This window comes from Monodelphis domestica, chromosome X, assembly GCF_027887165.1.
Source record: "Monodelphis domestica isolate mMonDom1 chromosome X, mMonDom1.pri, whole genome shotgun sequence".
Lineage (NCBI taxonomy): Eukaryota > Metazoa > Chordata > Mammalia > Didelphimorphia > Didelphidae > Monodelphis > Monodelphis domestica.
The window spans coordinates 4492136-4520053 of NC_077235.1; the positions used below are offsets into that span (position 1 = coordinate 4492136).

The 27918-nt window shown below is 40.4% G+C and overlaps 1 protein-coding gene across 2 annotated transcripts; it reads right to left on the reverse strand.

The window, feature by feature from the left end:
• Positions 1-2276: 2276 nt before the first annotated feature.
• LOC103103754 (speedy protein E4-like) lies at positions 2277-27546 on the reverse strand. Of its 2 annotated transcripts, XM_056809768.1 has the most exons (7): positions 27253-27530; positions 23452-23525; positions 17883-18062; positions 17352-17410; positions 3666-3751; positions 2560-2740; positions 2277-2459 (listed from the first exon to the last, which is right to left on the reverse strand). In XM_056809768.1, the coding sequence occupies exons 1-7, from the start codon at positions 27390-27392 to the stop codon at positions 2394-2396; spliced, it is 786 nt and encodes a 261-aa protein (XP_056665746.1). In that variant the 5' UTR covers positions 27393-27530; the 3' UTR covers positions 2277-2393. The 2 variants fall into 2 exon arrangements, 1 of the variants encoding a protein (XP_056665746.1); XR_008914753.1 differs by lacking the exon at positions 3666-3751 and having other exon boundaries at positions 27253-27546.
• Positions 27547-27918: the final 372 nt, after the last annotated feature.

Consider the following 27918-nt stretch of genomic DNA (forward strand, 5'->3'; position numbering starts at 1 on the left):
CAACAGGCCATTAATGAACTCCCTAAGGAAAAATCCCCAGGGCCTGATGGAGTCACAAGTGAATTATATCAAACATTAAGAGAACAGCTAATCCCAATACTATACAAACTATTCGACATAATAAGCAAAGAGGGAGTAACAAATTCCTTTTATGACACAAACATGGTACTGATTCCAAAGCCAGGTAAGTAAAAAATAGAGAAAGAAAACTACAGATTATTTCCTTAATGAATATAGATGCAAAAATCTTAAATAGGATACTAGCAAAAAGACTCCAGCAAGTGATCAGGAGGGTCATTCACTATGACCAAGTAGGATTTATACCAGGAATACAGGGCTGGTTCAATATTAGGAAAACCATCCACAGAATTGAACATATCAACAAGCGAACCAGAAAAATCACATGATTATCTCAACAGACACAGAAAAAGCCTTTGACAAACTACAACACTCATTCCTATTGAAAACATTAGAAAGTATAGGAATAGAAGGTCCTTTCCTAAAAATAATAAACAGTATCTATCTAAAACCATCAGCAAACATCATACAAAAATTCAGTATTTGATAAAACTGCTGAGAAATTTGGAAGACAGTGTGGGAGAGATTAGGTTTGGATCAACACCTCACACCCTACACCAAGATAAACTCAGAATGGGTGAATGACTTGAACAAAAAGAAGGAAACTATAAGTAAATTAGGTGAACACAGAATAGTATACATGTCAGGCCTTTGGGAAGGGAAAGATTTTAAAACCAAGCAAAATTCAGAAAGAGTCACAAAATGTAAAATCAATAATTTTGATTACATCAAATTAAAAAGGTTTTGTACAAACAAAACCAATGTAACCAAAATTAGAAGGGAAGCAACAAATTGGGAAACAATCTTCATAACAAAAACCTCTGACAAAGGTCGAATTACACAAATTTATAAAGAGCTAAATCAATTGTACTAAAAAATCAAGCCATTCTCCAATTGAGAATGGCTTAGGACATGAATAGGCAATTTTCAGTCAAAGAAATCAAAACCATTAATAAGCACATGAAAAAGTGTTCTAAATCTTTTATAATCAAAGAAATGCAAATCAAAACAACTCTGAGGTATCACCTCACAGCCTAGCAGATTGGATAACATGACATCAAAGGAAAGTAATGAATGCTGGAGGGGATGTGGCAAAGTTGGGACATTAATTCATTGCTGGTGGAGTTATGAATTGATCCAACCATTCTGGAGGGCAATTGGAATTATTCCCAAAAGGCACTAAAAGACTGTCTGCCCTTGGATCAAGCCATAGCACTACTGGGTTTGTACCCCAAGGAGATAATAAGGAAAAAGACTCATACAAAAATATTCATAGCTGCACTCTTTGTGGTGGCCAAAAATTAGAAAGTGAGGGGATTCCCTTCAATTAGGGAATGGCTGAACAAATTGTGGTGTATGTTGGTGTTGGAATACTCTTATGCTCAAAGGAATAATAAAGTGGAGGAATTTCATGGACATGGAAACAACCTCTAGGAAGTGATGCAGAGTGAAAGGAGCAGAACCAGGAGAACATTGTACCCAGAGACCAATACACTGTGGTACAATCGAATGTAGTAGACTTCTCCATTAGTGGCAATGCAGTGATCCTGAACAACTTGGAGGGATCTATGGGAAAGAACACGATCCATAGTCAGAGGAAAATCTGTGGGAGTAGAAACACAGAAGAAAAACAACCGCTTGATTATATGGGTTGATGGGGATATGATTGGGGATGTAGACTCTAAATGAACATCCTAATGCAAACACCAACACCATGGAAAGAGGTTTTGATCAAGGGCAAATATAAAACTCAGTGGAATTGCACGTCAGCTATGGGAAGGGGGAGGGGAGGGGAGGGAGGAATAGAAAATGATTTTTGTAACCAAGGAATAATGTTTGAAATTGACCAAATAAAAAAAATTAAAAGAAAAAGAAGATCTGCTATTTGATATTAAACAGACCGTTCATCTGAGAATGTTACTGCTTAGGCTTTTGTCTCTGTTACATAAATCTGTTACAGAAATCTGAGAATGTTACTGCTTAGGCTTTTGTCTCTGTTACATAAATGAAAAACTGATCAAAGACCAGCAATTCTTTTCAGGCTATGTATGTATGTTGGCACTAATACTATGCCAAGTTTACAGGCAAGTATGCTCTGACTCTGCCCCCCCAAAATGAACAAAGAATACACAGACGGTCAACACATTTATCTTTAGGTTGAAATGAGCTGGTGCACGAAGGATAGTGCCTGGCACATCTTAGGTGTTGCAGAAATCTTTATTGAATGAACAATTAGTCACTTTTACAGGGTTTCCTCTTCACGAACTGACAACATGCCCCCGCCATCAGACAGCACCGATGTGGATCAATGAAAATCACTGGCTTGGCAGATGGAAGTCCTTCGGTTTTTTTGGAGTGCTGACTTTCTGGGCAATGAGGTCCTGGACGACAGGGAAGAATACAGAAGCAAATTGTCATTTCTCTATTTGAGCCTTCGCATTAAAGATGGCAGATAACCTTCCCCCAAACCCCAGCACTGACCTCCTGACAGACATCCTGCTTCATCCAAGCTTCCTTATCCATTTTATTACAAAACTGGTTCCCCATTGGCATTGGCCAGAATTTCCTGAGTCCTCTTTGGGACCAATTCTCTCCAAGAAGAACAGGAATCATGGACTGTCTATATGACAAGTTTGTTGAGTTCATCCGACCCGCAGTATACCTGTCCAAGGGAAAAGAAAAACATACACTTTGTAGAGAAGGGCCAGGCTCCAGACTGTAATCCAGCCCTTCCTTCCCCCCCTCCCTCCACCATGCCCACCCTTGATCATGGCACGAAATGCCCAGTTCAAAGCTTAGAACCTCTGAGCCCTTTGTTACAGGAGAGAAAGCCTTCCAGCCTTCTCTCTACAATAAGCTGCTTCTCTCTTCAGGAAAGGTTGGGGGATCAGGCTCTCGGACCTGGGAGCAAGGACACAGAGAGTCACTGAGAGAAGCAGGAGCTCCAGGATCTCTCTTCCTCCCCATTGTGTAGACTAAGGCAGGCTACTAAAAGCTGAGGCCCTTCTAGTCTGGGCAATACTCTTCTGGTCTCTCTAAAGGACCAGACAATGCTGCCTAGTGGAGAGAGTGCTGGCCTTGGAGGCAGCAAGAGCTGGGGTCAAATCCTGCCTTGGAAATACACTGGCTGAAGGCTCACAATCAAATCATTGAATCTCCCAGGGCCATAGGAAACCTTTCATGGCTATGTATAAGTAGTGGCAGGGATGAAAAGGAAGAGAGAATTTTGCAAATCTGCATTGGTAGAGAGAATTCCCAAAGTGGGAGTTCCTTTTCCTATGAGATCACAAGTGTACCCTGAAATGAAAAGAATCAGGATGTAGTTTGGACAAACCAAGGTAGGTTCAAAAGCCTATCTCCCTAAGGTCCACAGAGACAGGGCTGGGCTACATCTGTACAGCTGGCAATACCTTGGGGGCACTAGGGACAACAGATGCCACAGGCTCAAGGCTCCAATAGGGAATCTGTCAGTTTTACCCTACAGCAACCTTGTTCCCATGATCTCAATTATATTTTTTATTTCATCCACCAAATAAAACAAGCAAAAAAGAAACCACCACCACACAAATTCCACTAGAGATACTTACAAAGACAGTGAAAAATCACTCTTTTTATAAGACTCTTCATGGAGTCCCAGACAGTCAAAATATTTTATCATCATGGTCAAGAGATGCTAGGTAAAGCAGAGAGAAAAAGAAAGTTAGGAGCAAAGAAGCAGGTTCCCATTCATAAAAATGTCACCAGGCGGAGTCAAGATGGTGGTGTAGAAGCAGCAATAGTTCAGATCTCTGAAAACCCTTCCTTACCAATCACAAACTGAATGCTTCTAGGGGACTGAAAATCAAACCTAACAACAAGACCGTCCAAGGAACCAAGGAACCGTCCTGCTGGACTCAATCCAAAAGGTACGCCCCCCCCCCCAAAAGCCAGAATCCGAGAATACTTGGGTTTAAGGGGAAGGCAGAAGGAAGGTCCCAGGACCCCCTCCACCCCCACATAGAATACTAAGCCTCCAGGGGCAGCAAGGAACCTCTGGGCGGGCAAAGGCGCTGGTCTGGAGGGTGTACCTTGCGGGAAAGCCATGCCAGGCTCAGAGCATTGAACATAGGTGGTGGGGAAGGAGCTGGAGAGGGAGCGCAGAGCAGGCAGCCTGGTCAGAGCTGCGGAGACCCTCCATATTGCTCCGGCCTTCCAGGAGGTTTTGGTCTCAGAGCACACCCAGCCCAACCCAGATGAACTTAATCCCACCAAAAGTCTTCAGAGGTCAGGGAAGCCCAAGCTTCAACACCCATCCCCCACAGAGTACACGGAGAGATCTCCTGACAAACCTCCAAGAGGGGAGACTGACAGAAAGCCCGCAAACAAAAAAAAAATAAGAGGAGCAAGAGCACAGACAAATACAGGGAGCAAAGAAGGGGTATATATGAGCAAACAACAGAAAAAGAATAAAGAAATTACAATTGACAGCTTCTGTACAGGCAACGAACTAAGAGCAAATGGAACACAGGAGGTGGGATCATCAAACGATAAATCAACAATCCCAGTGCATTGGATACAGGCTTTGGAAGAACTCAAAATGATGCAATTCAAAACACAATTAAGAGAGGCTGAAGACAATTGGGAAAAGTATTTAAAAACTAAGATAAGTCATCTGGAAACAGAAAATAGTGTCTTTAAAGCCAAAATCAACCAGCTTGAAAATGAGGCAAAGGAGATGAAAGATGAGGCAAAGAAGATGAAAGATGAGGTGAAGGAAATGAGAGATGAGGCAAAGAGGATGAAAGATGACCTCCAAAGAAAATCAGACTAGAAAGAGAAGGATGACCAAAAAGCCATGGATGAAATCCAGTCTCTTTAAGAACCAGTATACAACAACTAGAATTAAGTAACCTCACAAAGCAGCAGGACACTATAAAACAAGAGCAAAAGAATGACAAAATTGAGGAAAATATGAAGCATATCATTCATAAAATAGAGGATTTAGAAAATCATTCGAGGAGAGACAATTTAAGAATCATTGGTCTACCAGAAGACCATGACAAAAGAAAAAGCCTAGAAATAATACTACAGAAAATCATTCAAGAAAACTGCCCCAATATTCTAGAACAAGAAGGAAAAGTGGAGATTGAAAGAATACACAGATCATCTCTTGTACTTAATCCCCAACTGACAACACCCAGGAATGTTATAGCCAAATTCAAGAACTACCAGACCAAAGAAAAGGTATTATAAGCTGACGAGAAGAAGTCATTCTGATACATGGAACCACAGTGAGCATAATGCAGAATCTGGCTGCATCCACACTGAAGGATCAAAAGGCATGGAATATGATATTCAAGAAAGCAAGGGAACTAGGTCTACAACCAAGAATCAACTACCCAGCAACATTGACTATATTCTTACAGGGGAAAGTATGGTCATTTAAAAAAAATAGAAGAGTTCCAAGAATTTGTAAAGAAAAGACCAGACCTGAACAGAAAATCTGATGCCTAAGCATAGAACTCAAGAGAATCATCAAAAGGTAATTAAGAAAGAGGGAAAAAAGAAAAACAAAACAAAACAAAGCAAAAAAACCCTTTTTTTAAGAGACCCAATAAGTTAAAATGATATGTATCCCTAAAAGAAAAGAAGAGGTTAATGGTAACTCTTAAAAATTTTTATTGTTGAGAGTAAAATAAAAAATCAATTGGAAATTAAATAATATGATGCTCCAAAATCAGTTAGTTAGAGAACAAATCATGGACACAATTAATTTCATTGAAGAAAATAACAATGGTGAGACATCCTTTCAAACATTGTGGGATGCAGCCAAAGCAGTACTCGGAGGAAAATTCACATCCCTGAGTGCATATTTAACAAATTAGGGAGGGCAGAGATCAATGAATTGGACATGCAAATCAAAAAACTTGAAAGTGAACAAATTAAAAACACCCAGAAGAAAATCAAATTAGAAATCCTAAAAATTAAGGGAGAAATTAGTAAAATCGAAATTGATGGAACTATTGAACTAATAAATAAGACAAAAAGCTGGTACTTTGAAAAGACAAACAAAATAGACAAAGTACTGGTCAATTTAATTTTAAAAAAGGAGAGGAGAAAAGCAAAGTAACAATATCATAGATGAAAAGGGGGAACTTACCTCCAATGAAGAGGAAATTAAGGCAATCATTAAAAACGTCTTTGCCAAATTATATGGCAATAAATATGCCAATCTAGGTGATATGGACGAATATTTACAAACATATAAATTGCCTAGACTAACAGAAGAAGAAATAGAATTCTTAAATAATCCCATTTCAGAAAAAGAAATCCAACAGGCCATCAAAGAACTCCCTAAGAAAAAATCCCCAGGGCCTTATGGAGTCACAAGTGAATTCTATCAAACATTCAAAGAACAGCTAATCCCAATACTATAGAAACTATTTGACATAATAAGCAATGAGGGAGTTCTACCAAATTACTTTTATGACACAAACATGGTACTGATTCCAACACCAGGCAGGTCAAAAACGGAGAAAGAAAACTACAGACCAATCTCCCTAATGAACATAGATGCAAAAATCTTAAATACGATACTAGCAAAAAGACTCCAGCAAGTGATCAGGAAGGTCATTCACTATGACCAAGTAGGATTTATACCAGGAATGCAGGGCTGGTTCAATATTAGGAAAACCGTTCACAGATTGAATATATCAACAAGCAAACCAAAAAAATCACATGATTATTTCAATAGACGCAGAAAAAGCCTTTGATAAATTACAACACTCATTCCTATTAAAAACACCAGAAAGCATAGGAATAGAAGGGTCTTTCCTAAAAATAATAAACAGTATATATCTAAAACCATCAGCCAACATCATCTGCAATGGGGATAAACTAGATGCATTGCCAATAAGATCAGGAGTGATACAAGGATGCCCATTATCACCTCTCTTATTTAACATTATACTACAAACACTAGCAGTAGCAATTAGAGAAAAACAAATTGAAGGCACTAAAATAGGCAATGAGGAGACCAAGCTATCACTCTTTGCGGATGATATGATGGTCTACTTACAGAATCCTAGAGAGTCAACTAAAAAGCTAGTGGAAATAATCAACAACTTTAGCAAAGTTGCAGGATACAAAACAAACCCAAATAAGTCATCAGCATTTCTATATATTTCCAACACATCTCAGCAGCAAGAATTAGAAAGAGAAATCCCATTCAAAATCACCTTAGACAAAACAAAATACTTAGGAATCTATCTCCCGAGACAAGCATAGGAACTATATGAACACAACTACAAAACACTCTCCACAAAACTAAAACTAGACTTGAGCAATTGGAAAAACAATAACTGCTCATGGGTAGGACGAGCTAATATAATAAAAATGACCATCCTACCCAAACTTATCTATTTAGTGTCATATCCATTGAACTACCAAAAAACATTTTTACTTAATTAGAAAAAACCATAACAAAGTTCATTTGGAAGAACAAAAGATCAAGGATATCCAGGGAAATCATGAAAAAAAAATGCAAAAGAAGGAGGACTTGCAGTCCCAGATCTCAAACTGTACTATAAAGCAGTGGTCATCAAAAAAATTTGGTACAGGCTAAGATACAGAAAGGAGAATCAGTGGAATAGACTTGGGGTAAGTGACCTCAGTCTATGACAAACCCAAAGACCCCAGCTTTTGAGACAAAAATCCACTATTTGACAAAAACTGCTGGGAAAACTGGAAGACAGTGTGGGAGAGATTAGGTTTGGATCAACACCTCACACCCTACACCAAGATAAACTCAGAATGGGTGAATGACTTGAACATAAAGAAAGAAACTATAAGTAAATTAGGTGAACACAGAATAGTATACATGTCAGGCCTTTGGGAAGGGAAAGATTTTAAAACCAAGCAAGATTCAGAAAGAGTCACAAAATGTAAAATCAATAATTTTGATTACATCAAATTAAAAAGGTTTTGTACAAACAAAACCAATGTAACCAAAATTAGAAGGGAAGCAACAAATTGGGAAACAATAACATAACAAAATTCTTCATAACAAAAACCTCTGACAAATGTCTAATTACTCAAATTTATAAAGAGCTAACCCAATTGTACAAAAAAATCAAGCCATTCTCCAATTGATAAATGGGTAAAGGAAATGAATAGGCAGTTTTCAGCTAAAGAAATCAAAACTATTAGTAAGCACATGAAAAAGTGTTCTAAATCTCTGATAATCAGAGAGATTCAAATCAAAACAACTCTGAGGTACCACCTCACACCTAGCAGATTGGCTAACATGACAGCAAAGGAAAGTAATGAATGCTGGAGGGGATGTGGCAAAGTTGGGACATTAATTCATTGCTGGTGGAGTTGTGAATTGATCCAACTATTCTGGAGGGCAATTTGGAACTATGCCCAAAGGACAATAAAAGACTGCCTGCCCTTTGACCCAGCCATAGCACTTCTAGGTTTTTACCCCAAACAGATAATGAGGAAGAAGACATGTACAAGATTATTCATAGCTGTGCTCTTTGTGGTGGCAAAAATTGGAAAATGGGTGGATGCCCTTCAATTGGGGAATGGCTGAACAAATTGTGGTATATGTTGGTGATGGAATACTATTGTGCTAAAAGGAATAATAAAGTGAAGGAATTCCATGGAGAATGGAACAACATCCAGGAAGTGATGCAGAGTGAGAGGAGCAGAACCAGGAAAACATTGTACACAGAGACCGATACACTGTGGTACAATCAAATGTGGTGGACTTTTCCATTAGTGTCAATGCAATATCCCTGAACAACCTGCAGGGATCAAGGAGAACAAAACAGTACCCACAAGCAGAGCACAAATGGTGGGAGTAAAAACATCGAGGAAAGGCAACAGCTAGACTATAGGGGTGGAGGGGATTTGATTGAGGAAAGACTATAAATGAACACCCTAATGCAAAAACCAATAACATGGAAATGAGTTCGGATCGAGCACACATGTGATACCCAGAGGAATCATGCATCGCCAATGGGAGGGGTGGTGGGAGGGGGGATAAGGAAAAGAAAATGATCTTTGTTCCTAGTGAATAATGTTTGAAAATGACCAAATAAAATAATGTTTAAAAGGGGAAAAAAGTTGTTATTATCACCTGGGCAGCTAGAAGAATTACACTTAGAGGGAACAGTGACAAACTGTATAGGATGAAATGACAAGACATAAATAGGCATACAGATATATGTATGCACAAATGCACATACATGTGTGTGTATATATACACAAACAACTAGAGCTGAAAAAAGAGGTTAATACTAAGAGAAATGGGAAAAGAAACAAATGGGGGTAAATTTTTATGTCACAAAGAAGCTCATGGTGGGAAGGGAGAGAACATCAACACACTGGAAGGGTAAAGAGGTTGGAGATAGGAAATACTCAACCCTTATGTGCATTCAAATTGACCCAAAGAGGGAAGAACAATCCAATCCATTGGGGCAGAGAATAGATTTGCACCCTATAGGGAAATAGAAGGGTAACAAATTGATTGATGGGGAGGGAAGCAGTACAAGGGAGGGAGAGGGTGGAGAGGTAGTTTTAGAAAGACTGTAGGGAAAATAAGGGGGGGAATAAGAAGGGAGTGGGGTAGAAAGGGAAGTAAAATAAGAGTGGGAACTAGGGGGACTGATTAAAAACAAACATTGGTGTAGAAGGAAATAGTGAAAGAAGAAAAGGTAGGACAAGGAGTAGAAATCAAAATGCTGGGAAATACACAGCTGGTAATCATAACTCTGAATGTGAATGGAATGAACTATCCCATAACCCACAAGCGAATACCAGAAGAAACACACATGAGGAAGGTAGATGGAGCCATCTTGAAAATAGGCAGTATAGACAATGAAGAAATATCAGTACTCAACATGTATGCACCAAATGGCATAGCATCCAAATTTCTAAAGGAGAAACTAGTGGAGCTCAAGAATGAAATAGATAGAAAAACTACTAGTGGGAGACCTGAACCTTCCTCTATTAGAACTAGATAAATCAAACCAAAAAATAAATAAGAAAGAGGTAAGAGAAGTGAATGAAATCTTAGAAAAATTAGAGTTAGTATTTATGTGGAGAAAAATAAATAGGGACAAAAAGGAATACACCTTCTTTTCAGCAGCAAATGGTACATTTACAAAAATGGACCATGTATTAAAGCATAAAAACATTGCAAACAAGTGCAAAAGAGCAGAAATAATAAATGCAAACTTCTCAGATCACAAAGCAGTGAAAATAATAATTAGTAAGGGTACATAGAGAGGTAAATCAAAAATCAATTGGAAATTAAACAATACGATTCTCCAGAATTGGTTAGCTAAAGAACAAATCATAGAAACAATAACTTCTTTGAAGAAAATGACAATGATGAGATATCCTTTCAAAGCCTATGGGATGCAGCCAAAGGAGTACTGGGTGGGGGGGGGGATTTATATCCTTCAGTTCATATATTAACAAATTAAGGAGGACAGAGGTCAATGAATTGGGCATGTAAATTAAAAAACTAGAAAGTGAACAAATTAAAAATCCTCTGATGAAGACTGAATTAGAGATCCTAAAAATCAAAGGAGAAATTAATAAAATTGAAAGTCAAAGAACTATTGATTTAATTAAATAAGATTAGAAGCTGGTACTTTGAAAAAACAAATAAAATAGACAAAGTACTGGTCAGTCTAATTAAAAAAAGGAAAGAAGAAAACCAAATGGACAGTATCCAAGATGAAAAGGGAAACCTCACCTCTAATGAAGAGGAAATTAAGGCAATCATTAAAAACTATTATGCCCATAAGCAAAGAGGGAGTTCTACCAAACTCCTTTTACGACACAAACATGGTACTGATTCCAAAACCAGGCAGGTCAAAAACAGAGAAAGAAAACTATAGGCCAATCTCCCTAATGAATATAGATGCAAAAATCTTAAATAGGATACTAGCAAAAAGACTCCAGCAAGTGATCAGAAGGATCATTCATCATGATCAAGTAGGATTTATACCAGGGATGCAGGGCTGGTTCAACATTAGGAAAACCATCCACATAATTGACCACATCAACAAGCAAACTAGCAAGAACCACATGATTATCTCAATAGATGCAGAAAAAGCCTTTGATAAAATACAACACCCATTCCTATTAAAAACACTAGAAAGCATAGGAATAGAAGGGTCATTCCTAAAAATAATAAACAGTATATATCTAAAACCAACAGCTAATATCATCTGCAATGGGGATAAACTAGATGCATTCCCAATAAGATCAGGAGTGAAACAAGGATGCCCATTATCACCTCTACTATTTGACATTGTACTAGAAACACTAGCAGTAGCAATTAGAGAAGATAAAGGAATTGAAGGCATCAAAATAGGCAAGGAGGAGACCAAGTTATCACTCTTTGCGGATGACATGATGGTCTACTTAAAGAATCCTAGAGATTCAACCAAAAAGCTAATTGAAATAATCAACAACTTTAGCAAAGTTGCAGGATACAAAATAAACCCACATAAATCATCAGCTTTTCTATATATCTCCAACACAGCTCAGCAGCAAGAACTAGAAAGAGAAATCCCATTCAAAATCACCTTAGACAAAATAAAATACCTAGGAATCTATCTCCCAAGACAAACACAGGAACTATATGAACACAACTACAAAACACTCGCCACACAACTAAAACTAGACTTGAACAAATGGAAAAACATTAACTGCTCATGGATAGGACGAGCCAATATAATAAAAATGACCATCCTACCCAAACTTATTTATCTATTTAGTGCCATACCCATTGAACTACCAAAATACTTCTTCACTGATTTAGAAAAAACCATAACAAAGTTCATTTGGAAGAACAAAAGATCAAGGATATCCAGGGAAATAATGAAAAAAAACACATATGATGAGGGCCTTGCAGTCCCTGACCTAAAACTATATTACAAAGCAGCAGTCATCAAAACAATTTGGTACTGGCTAAGAAACAGAAAGGAAGATCAATGGAATAGACTGGGGGAAAGCGACCTCAGCAAGACAGTATACGATAAACCCAAAGATCCCAGCTTTTGGGACAAAAATCCACTATTCGATAAAAACTGCTGGGAAAATTGGAAGACAGTGTGGGAGAGACTAGGAATAGATCAACACCTCACACCCTACACCAAGATAAATTCAAAATGGGTGAGTGACTTAAACATAAAGAAGGAAACCATAAGTAAATTGGGTAAACACAGAATAGTATACATGTCAGACCTTTGGGAGGGGAAAGGCTTTAAAACCAAGCAAGATATAGAAAGAATCACAAAATGTAAAATAAATAATTTTGACTACATCAAACTAAAAAGCTTTTGTACAAACAAAACCAATATAACTAAAATCAGAAGGGAAACAACAAATTGGGAAAAAATCTTCATAGAAACCTCTGACAAAGGTTTAATTACTCATATTTATAATGAGCTAAATCAATTGTACAAAAAATCAAGCCATTCTCCAATTGATAAATGGGCAAGGGAAATGGATAGGCAGTTCTCAGATAAAGAAATCAAAACTATTAACAAGCACATGAAGAAATGTTCTACATCTCTTATAATCAGAGAGATGCAAATCAAAACAACTCTGAGGTATCACCTCACACCTAGCAGATTGGCTAACATAACAGCAAAGGAAAGTAATGAATGCTGGAGGGGATGTGGCAAAGTAGGGACATTAATTCATTGCTGGTGGAGTTGTGAATTGATCCAACCATTCTGGAGGGCAATTTGGAACTATGCCCAAAGGGCGACAAAAGAATATCTACCCTTTGACCCAGCCATAGCACTGCTGGGTCTGTACCCCAAAGAGATAATGGACACAAAGACTTGTACAAAAATATTCATAGCTGCGCTCTTTGTGGTGGCCCAAAACTGGAAAACGAGGGGATGCCCATCAATTGGGGAATGGCTGAACAAACTGTGGTATATGTTGGTGATGGAGTACTATTGTGCTAAAAGGAATAATAAAGTGGAGAAGTTCCATGGAGACTGGAACAACCTCCAGGAAGTGATGCAGAGCGAGAGGAGCAGAACCAGGAGAACATTGTACACAGAGACTAATACACTGTGGTATAATCGAACGTAATGGACTTCTCCATTAGTGGTGGTGTAATGTCCCTGAACAACTTGCAGGGATCCAGGAGAAAAAAACACCAATCATAAGCAAAGGATAAACTATGGGAGTGGAAACACCGAGAAAAAGCCACTGCCTGAATACAGAGGTTGAGGGGACATGACAGAGGATAGACTCTAAATGAACACTCTAATGCAAATACTATCAACAAAGCAATGGGTTCAAATCAAGAAAACATCTAATGCCCAGTGGACTTACGCGTCGGCTATGGGGGGTGGGGGGGAGGAAAAGAAAATGATCTATGTCTTTAACGAATAATGCTTGGAAATGATCAAATAAAATATATTTTAAAAAAAAACTATTATGCCCAATTATATGGGAATAAATATGGCAATCTAGATGATATGGATGAATATTTACAAAAATACAAATTGCCTAGGCTAACAGAGGAAGAAATAGATTACCTAAACAACCCCATATCAGAAAAAGAAATTGAACAAGCCATCAAAGAACTCCCGAAGAAAAAATCCCCAGGTCCAGATGGATTCACAAATGAATTCTAACAAACATTCAAAGAACAATTAATCCCAGTATTATACAAACTATTTGACAGAATAAGCGAAGAAGTTCTACCAAATTCATTTTACGACACAAATATGGTACTGATCCCACAGCCAGACAGCTCAAAAACAAAAAGAAAACTATAGACCAATCTCCTCAATGAATATAGATGCAAAAATCTTAAATAGGATACTAGCAAAAAGACTTCAGGGGGCAGCTGGGTAGCTCAGTGGATTGAGAGCCATTCCTAAAGACAGGAGGCTCTAGGTTCAAATCTGGCCTCAGACACTTCCCAGCTATGTGACCCTGGGCAAGACACTTGACCCCCCAATGCCTAGCCCTTACCACTCTTCTGCCTTAGAGCCAATACACAGTATTGATTCCAAGATGGAATTTAAGGGTTTTAAAAAAAATTTTTTTTAAAGACTCCAGCAAGTCATCACAAGAGTTATTCACTATGACCAGGTAGGATTCATACCAGGAATGTAAGGATGTTTCAATATTAGGAAAACCATACACATAATTGACCATATCAACAAGGAAACGAACAAAAATCACATGATTATCTCAATAGATGCAGAAAAAGCCTTTGATATAATACAGCACTCATTCCTATTGAAAACACTAGAAAGTATAGGAATAGAAGGGCCTTTCCTAAAAATAATAAACAGTATATATCTAAAACCATCAGCTAATATCATCTGTAATGAGGATAAACTAGAAGCCTTCCCAATAAGATCAGGAGTGAAAGAAGGATGCCCATTATCACCTCTATTATTTAACATTGTACTAGAAACACTAGCAGTAGCAATTAGAGAAGATAAAGGAATTGAAGGCATCAAAATAGGCAAGGAGGAGACCAAGTTATCACTCTTTGTGGATGATATGATGGTCTACTTAAAGAATCCTAGAGAGTCAACTAAAAAGCTAGTCGAAACAATGAACAATTTTAGCAAAGTTGCAGGATACAAAATAAACCCACATAAGTCATCAGCATTTCTATATATCTCCACCCCATTTCAGCAGCAAGAATTAGAAAGAGAAATTCCATTTAAAATCACCCTAGACAATATAAAATACTTGGGAATCTATCTGCAGAGACAAACACAGAAACTATATGAACACAACTACAAACACTTTCCACACAATTAAAACTAGATCTAAACAATTGGAAAAACATTGATTGCTCATGGGTGGGATGAGCTAACATAATAAAAATGACAATCCTGCCCAAATTAATTTACTTATTTAGTGTCATACCCATTGAACTACCAAAATCTTTTTTACAGAATTAGAAAAAACCATAACAAAGTTAATTTGGAAGAACAAAAGATCAAGGATATCCAGGGAAATCATGAAAAAAATGCAAAGGAAGGAGGACTTGCAGTCTCAGATCTCAAACTGTACTATAAAGCAGGAGTCAGCAAAACAATTTGGTACTGGCTAAGAGACAGAAAGGATGATCAGTGCAATAGACTTGGGATAAATGACCTCAGCAAGACAGTCTATGATAAGCCCAAAGATCCCAGTTTTGGGGACCAAAACCCAGTATTTGATAAAAACTACTGGGAAAATTGGAAGACAGTAATGGGAGAGATTAGGTTTGGATCAACACCTCACACCCTACACCAAGATAAATTCAGAATGGGTGAATGACTTGAATATAAAGAAGGAAACTATAAGTAAATTAGGCGAACACAGAATAGTATACTTGTCAGAACTTTGGGAAAGGAAAGACTTTAAAACCAAGCAAGAGCTAGAAAAACATCACAAAATGTAAAATCAATAATTTTGATTACATCAAATTAAAAAGGTTTTGTACAAACAAAACTAATGCATCCAAAATTAGAAGGGAATCAACAAAATGGGAAACAATCTCCATAACAAAAATCTCTGACATAGGTCTAATTACTCAAATTTATAAAGAGCTAAACCAATTGTACAAAAAATCAAGCCATTCTCCAATTGACAAATGGGCAAGAGACAGGAATAGGCAATTTTCAATTAAAGAAATCAAAACTATTAATAAGCACATGAAAAAGTGCTCTACATCTCTGATAATCACAGAGATGCAAATCAAAACAATTCTGAGGTATCACCTCACACCTAGCAGATTGGTTAACATGACAGCTATGGAAAGTAATGAATGCTGGAGGGGGTGTGGCAAAGTTGGTACATTAATGCATTGCTGGTGGAGTTGTGAACTGATCCAACCATTCTGGAGGGCAATTTGGAACTATGCCCTCTAAAGGGTGTTAAAAGACTGTCTGCCCTTTGACCCAGCCATAGCACTACTGGGTTTGTACCCCAAAGAGATAATAAGGAAAAAGACTTGTACAAGAATATTACTAGCTGCGCTCTTTGTGGTGGCCAAAAATTGGAAAAGGAGGGGATGCCCTTTAATTGGGGAATGGCTGAACAAATTATGGTATATGTTGGTGATGGAATACTACTGTGCTCAAAGAAATAATAAAGTGGAGGGATTCCATGTGACCTGGAATGACCTCTAGGAAGTGATGCAGAGTGAGAGGAGCAGAACCAGGAGAACATTTTACACAGAGACTGATACACTGTGGCACAATTGAATGTAATGGACGTCTCCATTAGTAGCAATGTAGTGACTCTGAACAACTTGGAGAAACCTACGAGGAAAACCACTATCCACATCCAGAGGAAACACCGTGGGAGGAAAAACAACGAAGAAAAACAACTGCTTGAACACATGGATCGAAGGGATATGGCTGGGGATGTAGATTCTAAATTAACATCCTGGTGCAAACACCAACAACATGGAAATAGGTTCTGATCAAGGTAGTGTAGTAGTGGTAGTGTCTCAGTGACCGAGAATGACAATTCTGATCAAGGACACAAGTAATAACCAATGAAATTTTGCGTTGGCTGCAGGATGGGTGGGTGGAGGGGAGGGAGGGAAATAATGTGATTATTGTAACCAAGGAATAATGTTCTAAATTGACTAAATAAACTAATTCAAATGGGGGAAAAGAGGAAAATAGCTAATTAAAGCTCCATTCTACTATTCTGAACACAAAAAAATAAATAAATATAGATGTCACAGCATGACAATTCCATGTGCAAGAACAATCAGGGAGGTTGAGTGGGGGTACCAGGTGAAGTAAAAAGCAAAGGTTTGGCTGGGGGCAGCTAGGTCGCTCAGTGGATTGAGAGCCAGGCCTAGAGACGGGAGGTCCTAGGTTCAAATCCGGCCTCAGCCACTTCCTAGCTGTGTGACCCTGGGCAAGTCACTTGACCCCCATTGCCTAGCCCTTACCACTCTTCTGCCTTGGAGCCAATACACAGTATTGACTCCAAGACGGAAGGTAAGGGTTTAAAAAAAAAAGCAAAGGTTTGGGAACAATGATAGAGGAAGTACAAATGGTCTGGAAGTAAGTGCCTGCCATCCTAGGGTCAACTTCTAACCCCATGTCCCTCTTTGCTTTCTCTTGGTTGCACCATCTTGAGAGAAACCAGTGAATTCTAATTTGCCACGTTCTATTACTAATTCTCCTTAAGAGGGCTCGAAGCTACCCATGAGACACTCTTCTATGCTTTATATTTTCCCATAATGGTTTAACCCTGGGGACTATACTTACCTTATTAGTGGAATAGCATTTCATATCAGTCGCAAGGAATTTTTTAATGACTGGATCCTCTGGGGAAGAAAAAGACAAGTTTCCCTCATGTCACTGGTGCTGAGAGAGCTCCTGATTCCAGGCAGGTTGAACCCTGGACTCCTCCCCACCCCACCACCAACCTCACAGTGGGGACAAACAGCTTTTGCAGAGAAATCAAGGGCCAAAGAATTTGAGAAAGGAGCAGCCCAAGGGATCCCCAAGGTCATGTGGGCACTCCAAAGTAGTATCACCAATCAAGAGGAAGATGGCATCCTTCAAGGGGGCCACTGAATAACCAGGAAGGTTCAGGAGCAGGGCAGCCCCAGAAACATCATTATCCCTTTGGTTTCCACAGCTGACTCCATCATTCTCTACCACTGGGCGCTGTTCCTTCTCAGGGCCTCCCCATTTCTATAGGACTACTAATTAATTCCTCAATAAGCAGGGCTCCATTTGTAGATTCCTGGAGAAAATCCCTCCCTAGGGGTTCCTGTTCCTCAAGACACTCACTCAGAAGTTGGGAGAGGGCAGCAAGGTTTTTGGAGCTGAAGGAAGCTTCTTTTGTATGCTTCATCTTAATCCAAGTATCTCCCACTTCGGTTACAGTCCATTCATAGATCTTCTTTTTCTTTCCCTCCCTTTCTTCTGAGTCAGATTCATGCCAGTTCTCTTGGGAAGCTCGTTTCTTGACTATAGGAAGGAGTATTGGAAGACAGAGTTACTCTCTCAATCTCTGCCTCCTCTATTGGACAGACACTGTGAGCACCCTGCCTAAGACCCAGGCTTCACCAGCCTACCCACCTCCAAAGCAGGGTCAAAGATCAATTCTCTGTTAGGTGAAGATGTTCAGATGGCTATGAGGATACAGGTTAAAGCTAGGGATCTCAAACCTTTTGCTGTCATGTGAACCCCTCTGGCAGTTACGTGAAGCCACAATAATTGTTTTTGCTTAAAAGTTCACAATTACTTAGTATAAGTTAGGGAAAATAAAGATGTATTACTTTTCCCTCACAGACTCCCTAAAGTCTATTGATAAATTATGGGTTAAGGAGCGCTAGACTAAAGGAAATTAGGGGAGAACTGATTCAGGGTCAAACATTCCTCTAGGTTTTTGCCAGAATCGAGGTAAAGTGGTTCTATTTATCCTCATACTTGACTTCAGGCTGATGCCAATCAGGCATTCTTTTTAAAACTCACCCACCAAGGCCCAGAAATGGAATTAAATTAAGGACACCATTTTATGTCATCCTTTCAAGTTTTCTTAATGCCTTTTGGATTTTAGAGTAGAATGATTCCCCCATTTAACTGCTCTTCCTCTTTCTTCCTTATGAGAAATAAAGAGTTTGGCAAACCTGATACAACTACTATCTTTGATGACAAACATAACACCCTGTACCCATAGCCCCCTCCCCTCTTTATCCAGTAGAGGGATACTTATTCCGAAAGTTTTGTGACCATTAGTCACTGTAATTAACCTGAGCTCTGTTGTCATTTACATTTTTAAAATTACATTTTATTGTCATCATGGTGAATATACTGTTGCCCTCTTGGTTCTGGCTTCTTTGTGTCAATACTTTGTTGTTAGCCTTCTTATTTTGCTTTTGGTCTGGACTTACGATTTTTTCATGTTGGAAACTCTTGATAAGATAAAGAAGCTTCCATAACCAAGCAGATCTGGGGTATAACTGATGGTCTGAAAGCACTGTCCAGGGTGAGGGAGCACTGATGAGGTCAAATGCCTTGCCATGGGGCCCCCAGTCAGTCTGATGGTCCAAAGAAAGGACTTCGGCCTTGGCCTTTATGACTCTGCCAGATTTTTCTCTCTAGACTAAACCTTGCTGCCTTTCAAGAATATTCTCTTCCATTCACAACAAATAAATGAATGGCACATATCAAAATGCTTCCTCTGTCCCAGACATTGTGCCAAGGTTCATACAACACAATGTGCTCTGCTATTTCTCAATTTTTTTTTACCAGACCTGATTTCACCAGTACAGGAAGCTCTCTATACCAACGCCGAATAGCACCTGCTCTGCTATGGCCGTAGAGTTCCCTGGGGTACACGAAAAATCCATCTGAGTAGAAACAGTCATTATTGGAGGATTGCAAGAAAATGGGTTCACTAATACCCTCTTGGTGAAGCTGTGAATTTGCTCAACACTTTTAGAAAACCACTTGAAAAAAGTTCCTCAATTGTTCATACTCTTTGACCCAGAAATTTGAGTACTGCATGTATGTAATCCAGGGAGGTCAAGAGAAGAGAAATACTGGTCCCAGATACATCCAAATATTCCCAGAAGCATTTTTACAGTAGCAAAAACAATTGGAAGTTAAATATGTACCCATTGATTGGAATATGGTTGAATAAATGATGATTAAATGGATATTACTGCATTTAAGAAATTTAGTCAATGAAGAAGTTGGAAGAACAGAGAAGACTTGAACAAAATGAAGCAGAGAACAGTAGGAACAGGAGAGCAATATATAGCCTCACACCCAATAATCTGCACAAAATCAATACCAAAAGCCACAACTCAGGGTAACTGCAAAGACCAACCTCGGGTCTCAAGGGCAGATGATGGAACTCACCCAGTCGAGGGACATGCTAGATACTGCTAAGCCACTGAGATGGAGATGAGTGTCTGGCCATGCACGTACACACTTTAGTTTATTTTTTATTGGGGGGGGGCATCATTTAACTAGTTCATACTTTATTCACACTTTAGTTTAATCTGCATTGTTAATGCTTTCTTCAATTTAAATCTAAGGTGTTTAACTCAGAAGCTTGAAGCAAATTCAAACATCACTGGGAAATGTTTAACAAAACAAAATAACAATACAACACAGAAAATGTTCCTTTATGGTTCTCAGTTTATGTTCCAAAAAGGATCCTTTTCTATTTGGCATGACTGGTCTGGTCAAAGCAACCAGACAAGAAATGGAGTCTTGATTTAGAGTGAAATTTCTGCGGTATAAATGCTCACACTAAAATCTGAACAATCCTAGCCAATAAGCGTTGGCTCCAGCACACCCCTCCTTCAAGTCCCTTGGATTAATGGAGAGACTATGGATATGGAATGTTGCTGAGGCTGTCAGATATGGATTGGGTCAACTTTTTTCTATTTACAAGAGAGCGTTCAATGGACACCAACAACAGTGTATCTGGAAGTTAGGGATAAGAACCAACAAAAGGTATCAATAAACTTTTTTTAAAAAGTCTCCACAGCAGGGGCAGCTGGGTAGCTCAGTGGATTGAGAACCAGGCCTAGAGACGGGAGGTCCTAGGTTCAAATCTGGGCTCAGCCACTTCCTAGCTGTGTGACCCTGGGCAAGTCACTTGACCCCCATTGCCTAGCCCTTACCACTCTTCTGCCTTGGAGCCAATACACAGTATTGACTCCAAGACGGAAGGTAAGGGTTTAAAAAAAAAAAGTCTCCACAGCCTCAATTTCTTTTCCTGAGAAATGATAGTCTTCTCTTCACCAGGACTTATAAGGCCCCTTCCAGCTTTGGATCTAGGATCCCTATTTACTCCAGGGTCCTTGAATATGGTCTCTAGGGTCACTGTGTTTCAACTACCCCCCCATACCAACTTTCTCCATTATTCCATTCCCAAAGGCTGCTTTCACCAAGATCCCAGACAACTTCTCTGGAATCTTGAGTGAGGACATAGATCTGAAGCTGGAAGGGCCCTCAAATACTACCTAACCTGGGATGTTATGGCTAAGGACATTGAGGCCCATGTAGGAAAAATGACTTGCCCAAGGCAACACAAAGAATAATCATCAGAGTAGGGCATGAACTCAGGTTCAACTCCAGATAGTGGCTGAGAGACTGAATGCTTCCTGCTTCTCCTTCCCATAGCTGTCCAAGGGGAATGGAAACCAACTCAGAGACAAATGAGGAATGCTGGAATTTCCCAGATCAAAAAAGCATAATGACTTGAATTGGGACAATTAAGTGGTGGAGGACCTAGGACAAAAACCTGCAGATCAATAGGAAGGTAAAGCCGGGTGTCATAGCACATGCCTACAGTAGTCAGTCCCTGCTGATGGGGAAGATCACTTGCGCTCAGGAGTTCTAGGGCAAAGTAGGCCTAAAGCCAACTGCTAAGTTGGCAGAAAATATCAGGAACCCCTGGAAGGGGAGAGCCAGCAGGCTGCCTAAATGAGAGGACTGAACCAGCACAGGTTAAAAAAACCTGGAACAGGTTAATGCCAAACAGTACTTCAACACTTCCAGCCTGGGCAAGAGAGGGAAACTAAGGCTTTTTTTTAAAAATTTCAAACAAAAACGAATAGGAACCAACCCGGAATCAGGGAGGAAGACCCTCTTTTAAGATAGGAGAAAGGACACTCCTCTATTCTCTTACATATGAGACCTGGTACCAGGAATGACAGTAGAAGTGGAAATAGAGGCCTTCAAGGCTAGGTGGGACTTTTAAGCTACATGTAACACCGAATGGCAGAACACAAAAACAGGTTGATAATGAATCTAATGCTGAACCATGAGTTGATAGCTCTTCAGGGATGAAGACAATTGTTGAACAATGACAACAATCACAATAATATGAAGGACACAATCAAATCAGGCTTAGAGACTTAGATTAGAGCAAGTTCCTGAGCTCCAGACTAACCTTAATCCCTTTTGTGATCTGAACTGAAGGCGGTGGAACCAATCATTTATTCTGAATATAAACTCTTATGCCAAAGAGGAGTGCCCCCTAATTGGCTTTTTGTCAATGCATCTATCAATCATTTTCTCCTTCTTTCTTTCCCTCTTATCCCCCAAATTGATGTAATTTCCTCTATGTAACGTGCAATATTTTATACACCTCTAGTAAGAGAAGCTTTAAATTCATAGGCTCCATATGGAGAACAATTCATTGGAAGACCAGCATGTTAATCTTCTAGATCACTCCTCCAGGTGAGGAGATTTAACATGCTGGTCTTCCAAAGAATTTGGTGGGGGGTGGGAGGGGGGGCAGATTGTAAGAAGGAGAAGGAAATTTACCCTTCCCCTTTCAAGTACAACTACTGTCATGAGTCTGACTGATCTTCAACGGGAAGTGGGGATTATGAAAGGAAATCATTGGGTGAATTGATTCACAAGGATTGAATGGCAGCTGGAAAAAGGCAGCAAGAGATCACAAGACAGGGGTCAGGACAATGTGTCCTGCACTGCCCCCTAATTGGCTCCGGAGATGTGATGTGTGAAAGTTAGTGGGTGGAGACAAGGTTTGATAAACTGAAGCAAGAGGGGTTTTCACTCTTCTTTTCTGACTGGACTGCATTGTGAGCATGGCTAGGGATAGCGCTACCTGCGGCTGCAGAATAGCATGCAAAATGGAACAATAAGGAAAGTATCTTTCATCTCTCTTATTTTCCCATCTCTTTCCCCTATTACTTTTGATTAATAAAATTATTAATTTATGGTCAGTCTCATAATTTTCCCTCTTATACTTCGATCTGCTTATCACTGGTGGTACAGAGAAGAAATCAAAGATCTTCTCAGAATGATGTTAGGTCTGTCCAGAACTCAATGGACAGTCCCAAACACCCAGAGTTTTACACATCTCTTATGCTATCAGTTAGATCTCTAGTGTCCTTCAATCCCTGTTCACCAGCATCAAATTATTATCTCTTCTTTCTCCTCCAACTCCATTTCCCCCAAGACATCCTTGAAAAAGTTCATCCCTCTAAAAACCATCCATTCAATCATACCAGGGTGCTATCAAAAGAGGACCTATTCAACCTTTGCTCAAGAGTTTGAACCATTCATCTGAAAGATTGCCAGGTGCTCTCAGGTGGAGCACCAAGAGGAGGTCTTATAGGGACCAGTCATGGGTGGGATTCACTCATCTCCCCAAGTTCTTAGGGAAAAGGATCCCAAACATTTTCAAAGCCTTTCCCCTTTCCCCAGCCTCCTCTTCTCTTTAGCTCCATCACCCTCCAGTTTTTCCTCTTCCCCTCCTCCCACAACCCACCACCAGGGACTACATTTTCATGATTTACAATCTTTCTCCATTTAGGGGCTTTCCTAGGAAGTCCCTTGGCTCCTCTCACCCCTTTACCCTCACCTGAAGTTGTTGGACCAGCTTCCATCTTTCTGGTCCTGGTGAAGTGTCTGGAAGGGAGAGCTGATTGATTCCCCCTGGGTGAGGGAATGAGATGAGAGTAACTTGTCAACTCTCCTGAGACTACTGTCATCAGTGGCCACATCAAGTAGGTAGGTATTCCTTTAGCTCTAATAAGCAATGATTTTCCTTTGCCAAATCCTTTCTATTTTAACATCTCAACCAAGTATCTGTGCTCAAATGACTCAGAAGATTCCAGACAATGAGCCTGGGAGATCCTGATGACATCACATAATTCTACCTGTAAAACGGGCCCCCAAAGTTTCAAATGTACCATGTAACCTTCATAGGCCAACCTTTTCCTGACCATGGAGGAAGATTCATCCCTTCATGTTCAAGTGCAGAAAGAGTGTGCTGAACAAGAGGAAGAAGGGAAAAGAGAAGGAAGATAATGAAGAGAGGGCCTGAGCCTCTTGTTGTAGGATACCCATACATGATGCTCTCTCTCCTAACAGGAGGCCTACTCATACGGAACAGGCCTAAACACCAGGATACCACCCTTCTATTAAAGTAGCTTGAGATCCCAGCAGAGACTGTTGGCTGCTATCTCACACCGTAGATGGCTTTTGAGCTTGCAGTCACAAGATAACTCTGAAGTCTTTGTGACACAACCTACAAGAATACAAGTCTCTCCCTCCTGAACTGAAACAGCTGATTTCTCTTTTGAAACCTCAGTACAACAATTTAGATTCATTCCTACTAGGTTTCATTCAGTTAGGCTTATATTTTCACCCAGCCCTGGCTAGTGGGCTTTTTTGTGTTCTGATTTAGCCACCTAATTCTTTTTTTAAAACCCTTCCCTTCCGTCTTGGAATCAATACTGTGTATTGGCTCCAAGGCAGAAGAGTGGTCAGGGCTAGGCAATGGGAATTAAGTGACTTGCCCAGGGTCACACAACTGGGAAGTGTCTGAGGCCAGATTGGAACCCAGGACCTTCCATCTCCTGGCTCTCAATCCACTGAGCCACCCAGCTGCCCCCTCAGCCACCTAATTCTTGATAGCTGTCCCTCTCATCTTGCTATATCACCTGCCAGTGGGACCACCATGCCTTTCATTCCTTCTTGCATTGATAAAACTATCCAACAGAGAAGGGCTGAGGCCAGAGCTCTGGAGCACTAAACTCAAGGCTAGCAAGGCTGCTGATCAACCCTAGTTACTCAACCAGCTCCCAGGCCATCTAACTGAACTGTCAAGCATGAATCTATCTTTCCATCTTTTCCACAAGGCTGTCATAAGAGCCTCTTGTTGGGATCCAGATGTGTTATGGCTAGAGAAAGAAAGTCTAAATAACCCTGTTGGGGGGAAAAATAAGGAGAGGAAGTTAGCATGGCATGAAAACAGAGGGGATGGATGGACTTCTAGGATTCCTGGCAACTCTAAATTCTATGACTCCTGATTTATTCTTTATAAAATCATACCAGTTGTCTTCAGTGGTAACTGAGAGAACATTGGGATAAGGAAGACACAGTCAGAGAGAATGAGATTCCGGAATTTCTTCTTTTAGTGGCATTTGGGCAATGTCCTTCAATATGAAGAAATGTAAATGACATGGAATACCCACCTAGAGCAAGAGACAAGATTCCCAGTACTGCAAATCATTACCTGACAGTCTTGGAGGCCTGAAGATTTGGCTTCTAGTCCTACCTGTGACTCCTAAAAACTAGCTTTATGACCCTGAATAAATCATGGAACCTCTCACTGCCCCCAGGCAACTCTTTAAGATTAGAAATTTTTGCATGGGGTAGAGAGTTTCCTCACTACTTTCCTCCTCAATGTAATCACAGGTTCATAGCACCCCCATTATTACAAACCCCTCCACCAAAAAAGGACTCAGTAGAGAAAGCAAAGATGTCAATATATATTGACACAATCAATATATAATCTGGCTCCTAGGCAGTGTGGTAGACAGAGCCTGGAGTCAGGAGGCTGAGTTCAAATCCAGCCTCAGACACTAGGCAAGTCACTTTAACCTCTGTCTGCCTCAAGGGACTCATCTGTAAAACAGAGGATAATAATAACCCCTACCTCTCAGGGTTTTCATAAAGACCAAATGAGATAATATTTGTGAAGCACTTAGTACCTAGTTAAGCCCTTAATAAATGCTTGTTTCCTTTTCCTCTTGAGTTGGTCTGCCTACTATGTTTTTCTCCACTCCAATCCAGCTTCCATTCAGCTGAGAAAATTATCTTCCTATAGCATAGGTGTGATCATGTCACCCCTCTGCTCAGTCAAGTCCAGTAGTTCTCAATCCTCTCTAGGATCAAATATAAAATCCTATTTTGGTGTTCAAAGTCTTTATCATCTAGTCCCCTTCTATTTCCAGGTTCTTACACTTTACTCCTCAACACTCTACTCTTCAATCCAGTAACACTGACATGGCTATTTCAAGAACAATATTCCCTCAGCTCTGGGTCCTGGGTACTTTTTCTGTCTGTCCTCCATGTCTAGAACCCTCTTCCTCCTCATCTCCTCCCTTTGGTTTCTCTGTCTTCCAAGTCCAGTTAAAATTCTATCTTTGCCAGGAAGCCTTCTCCAAACCCCCTTCATTCTAGTGTCTTCCCTCTGCTAATTATTTCCTATTTACTGTGTATATAGCTTGTTTGTCTGTTTATTTGTTGTTTCCCTCCATTAGACTGTAAGCCCCTTGAGGGCAGGGGCTGTCTTTTTCCTCTTTTTATATCTTTCAGTGCCTGAACCAAAGTAGGCATAAATGCCTACTGACTGACTGATTTGATATAACGCCAAAGACACTCCTAATTCCTACCGATCTATTCCATGATGATTCCATAAGAGCAGACTGGCAACAGGAAATTTCTGTGCCCCCATTTCCATAGCACTGTATTATTCAACATTAAGGCTGAATAACTGGAAGTTAGGTTCTGGATCGGCTCAAACAAGAACCTCATTGCTAAAATCTAAGAATCCAACAGAAGCTGCAAAGCATCTTTGACAAACTAATTCCTAAAGGGTCCAGGAGAGCTACTATGAAAGAGAGTTTTTAACCTGGTTCGCGGTCACCACCAACTGCCAGTAAAAAGTAGATCACAAAAGTGCACAAAATGGGCGCACAAAATGTCTACGAGAAGAGCAAGAAAGGGAAGGGAGGGGCAAGGAGAAGAGGGAGGAGGGGAGAGGAGGAGATTTGAAGAAGGGGAAGGAAAGGATTGGCCCGGGTAGCTTTTAATATGATTTAAAGAAACAAATTACTCATTGAATAATGTGGACTCTAGGTAGCAGGTGGAGTGCTTAGGGCTCCCTAATCTGGTCTCGGATTCCAGTTTGCTTATAGAGCAGTCATTGAAATGGAAAGGAATAAACATTTATAAAGCACCAGCTCTGGGTGAGGCACTGAGATTATCACAATTTAGCACAACTCTGGGCAAATTTCTTAACTTGTTTGCTCCGTTTATAAAACGGGGATAATAGAACCGACCACCCAGGACAGCCGTAAAATTTAAATACTATCGGTAAATCGCTTTGCAAATCATGCAGTGATATGATACATTATCTATATAAAATACATATTCTATTTCCCAGATTGCCTTTTATATTCTATTATTTTGTCATTACATTCTCTCCCCAATTCACTAATAAATATTCTCTTATTTTCCCGCCTCCCACGGCGTGGGGGGGGGGAAGGGAAGCTGAACGAAACCGTGCAGGGCCAGGGTATTTGGAAAGGAAATTAGTAGCAAACTGTTGCTCTCCCAAAGTCTACGGCCGCTTCGCTCCCAGGGAATTTACCTGGATCTCGATGTCTCTAGGACCTGCGGCTTTCTCTGTGCAATTGATATGTCAACCAACCGCACCCCACGAGCACCAGCCACCTCGAGGTTCTCCCTCCTACAGTTTGCGTGGGTAGGCTGCACACTGCGCCTGCGCATGGGTCTTGGGGGCGGAGCCACGTCTTCCCGCTAGAAGAGGTCCACGTGGCTGGAGCCAGGGAGGCTGGGGAAGGGCCAGAGCCTGGGAGCCAAACTGACCTCACCAAGGTAAGAAAAGGAGGGCGGAGGCAGCGGACATAACTCGGGACGTTCCCTGGGGCACAATCGCCCCCAGTTTATTAACCGGGGGCGGCCGAACCTATGGAGGCGGGGCCTCAGATTCTTTCTTCCCCGCCTCCGTACGGGGTCTGCTGTTCCACTCGAAGCGGGGCGCGCATGCGCAGGGGCTAGCTACCAGATTTGCAGGGTAGGGGGCTCAAGGTTCGCAAATGCTCCGGAGGCTGGAAGGTGGCTTCTTTTGCCTGGGAAAGGAAGCTTGGCTGGAGGTTGGGGCTTTCCTCTCCCTTTCCGGGCCCACCTACCTCACAAAGTGAGGCACGCATGCAAGAGAGCCTGTACAGCAAAAGACATGCTGGCAACAGTGCCAGGGGTTGTTGGGAGGGAGAGCCGTGTGCCATGGTGGATA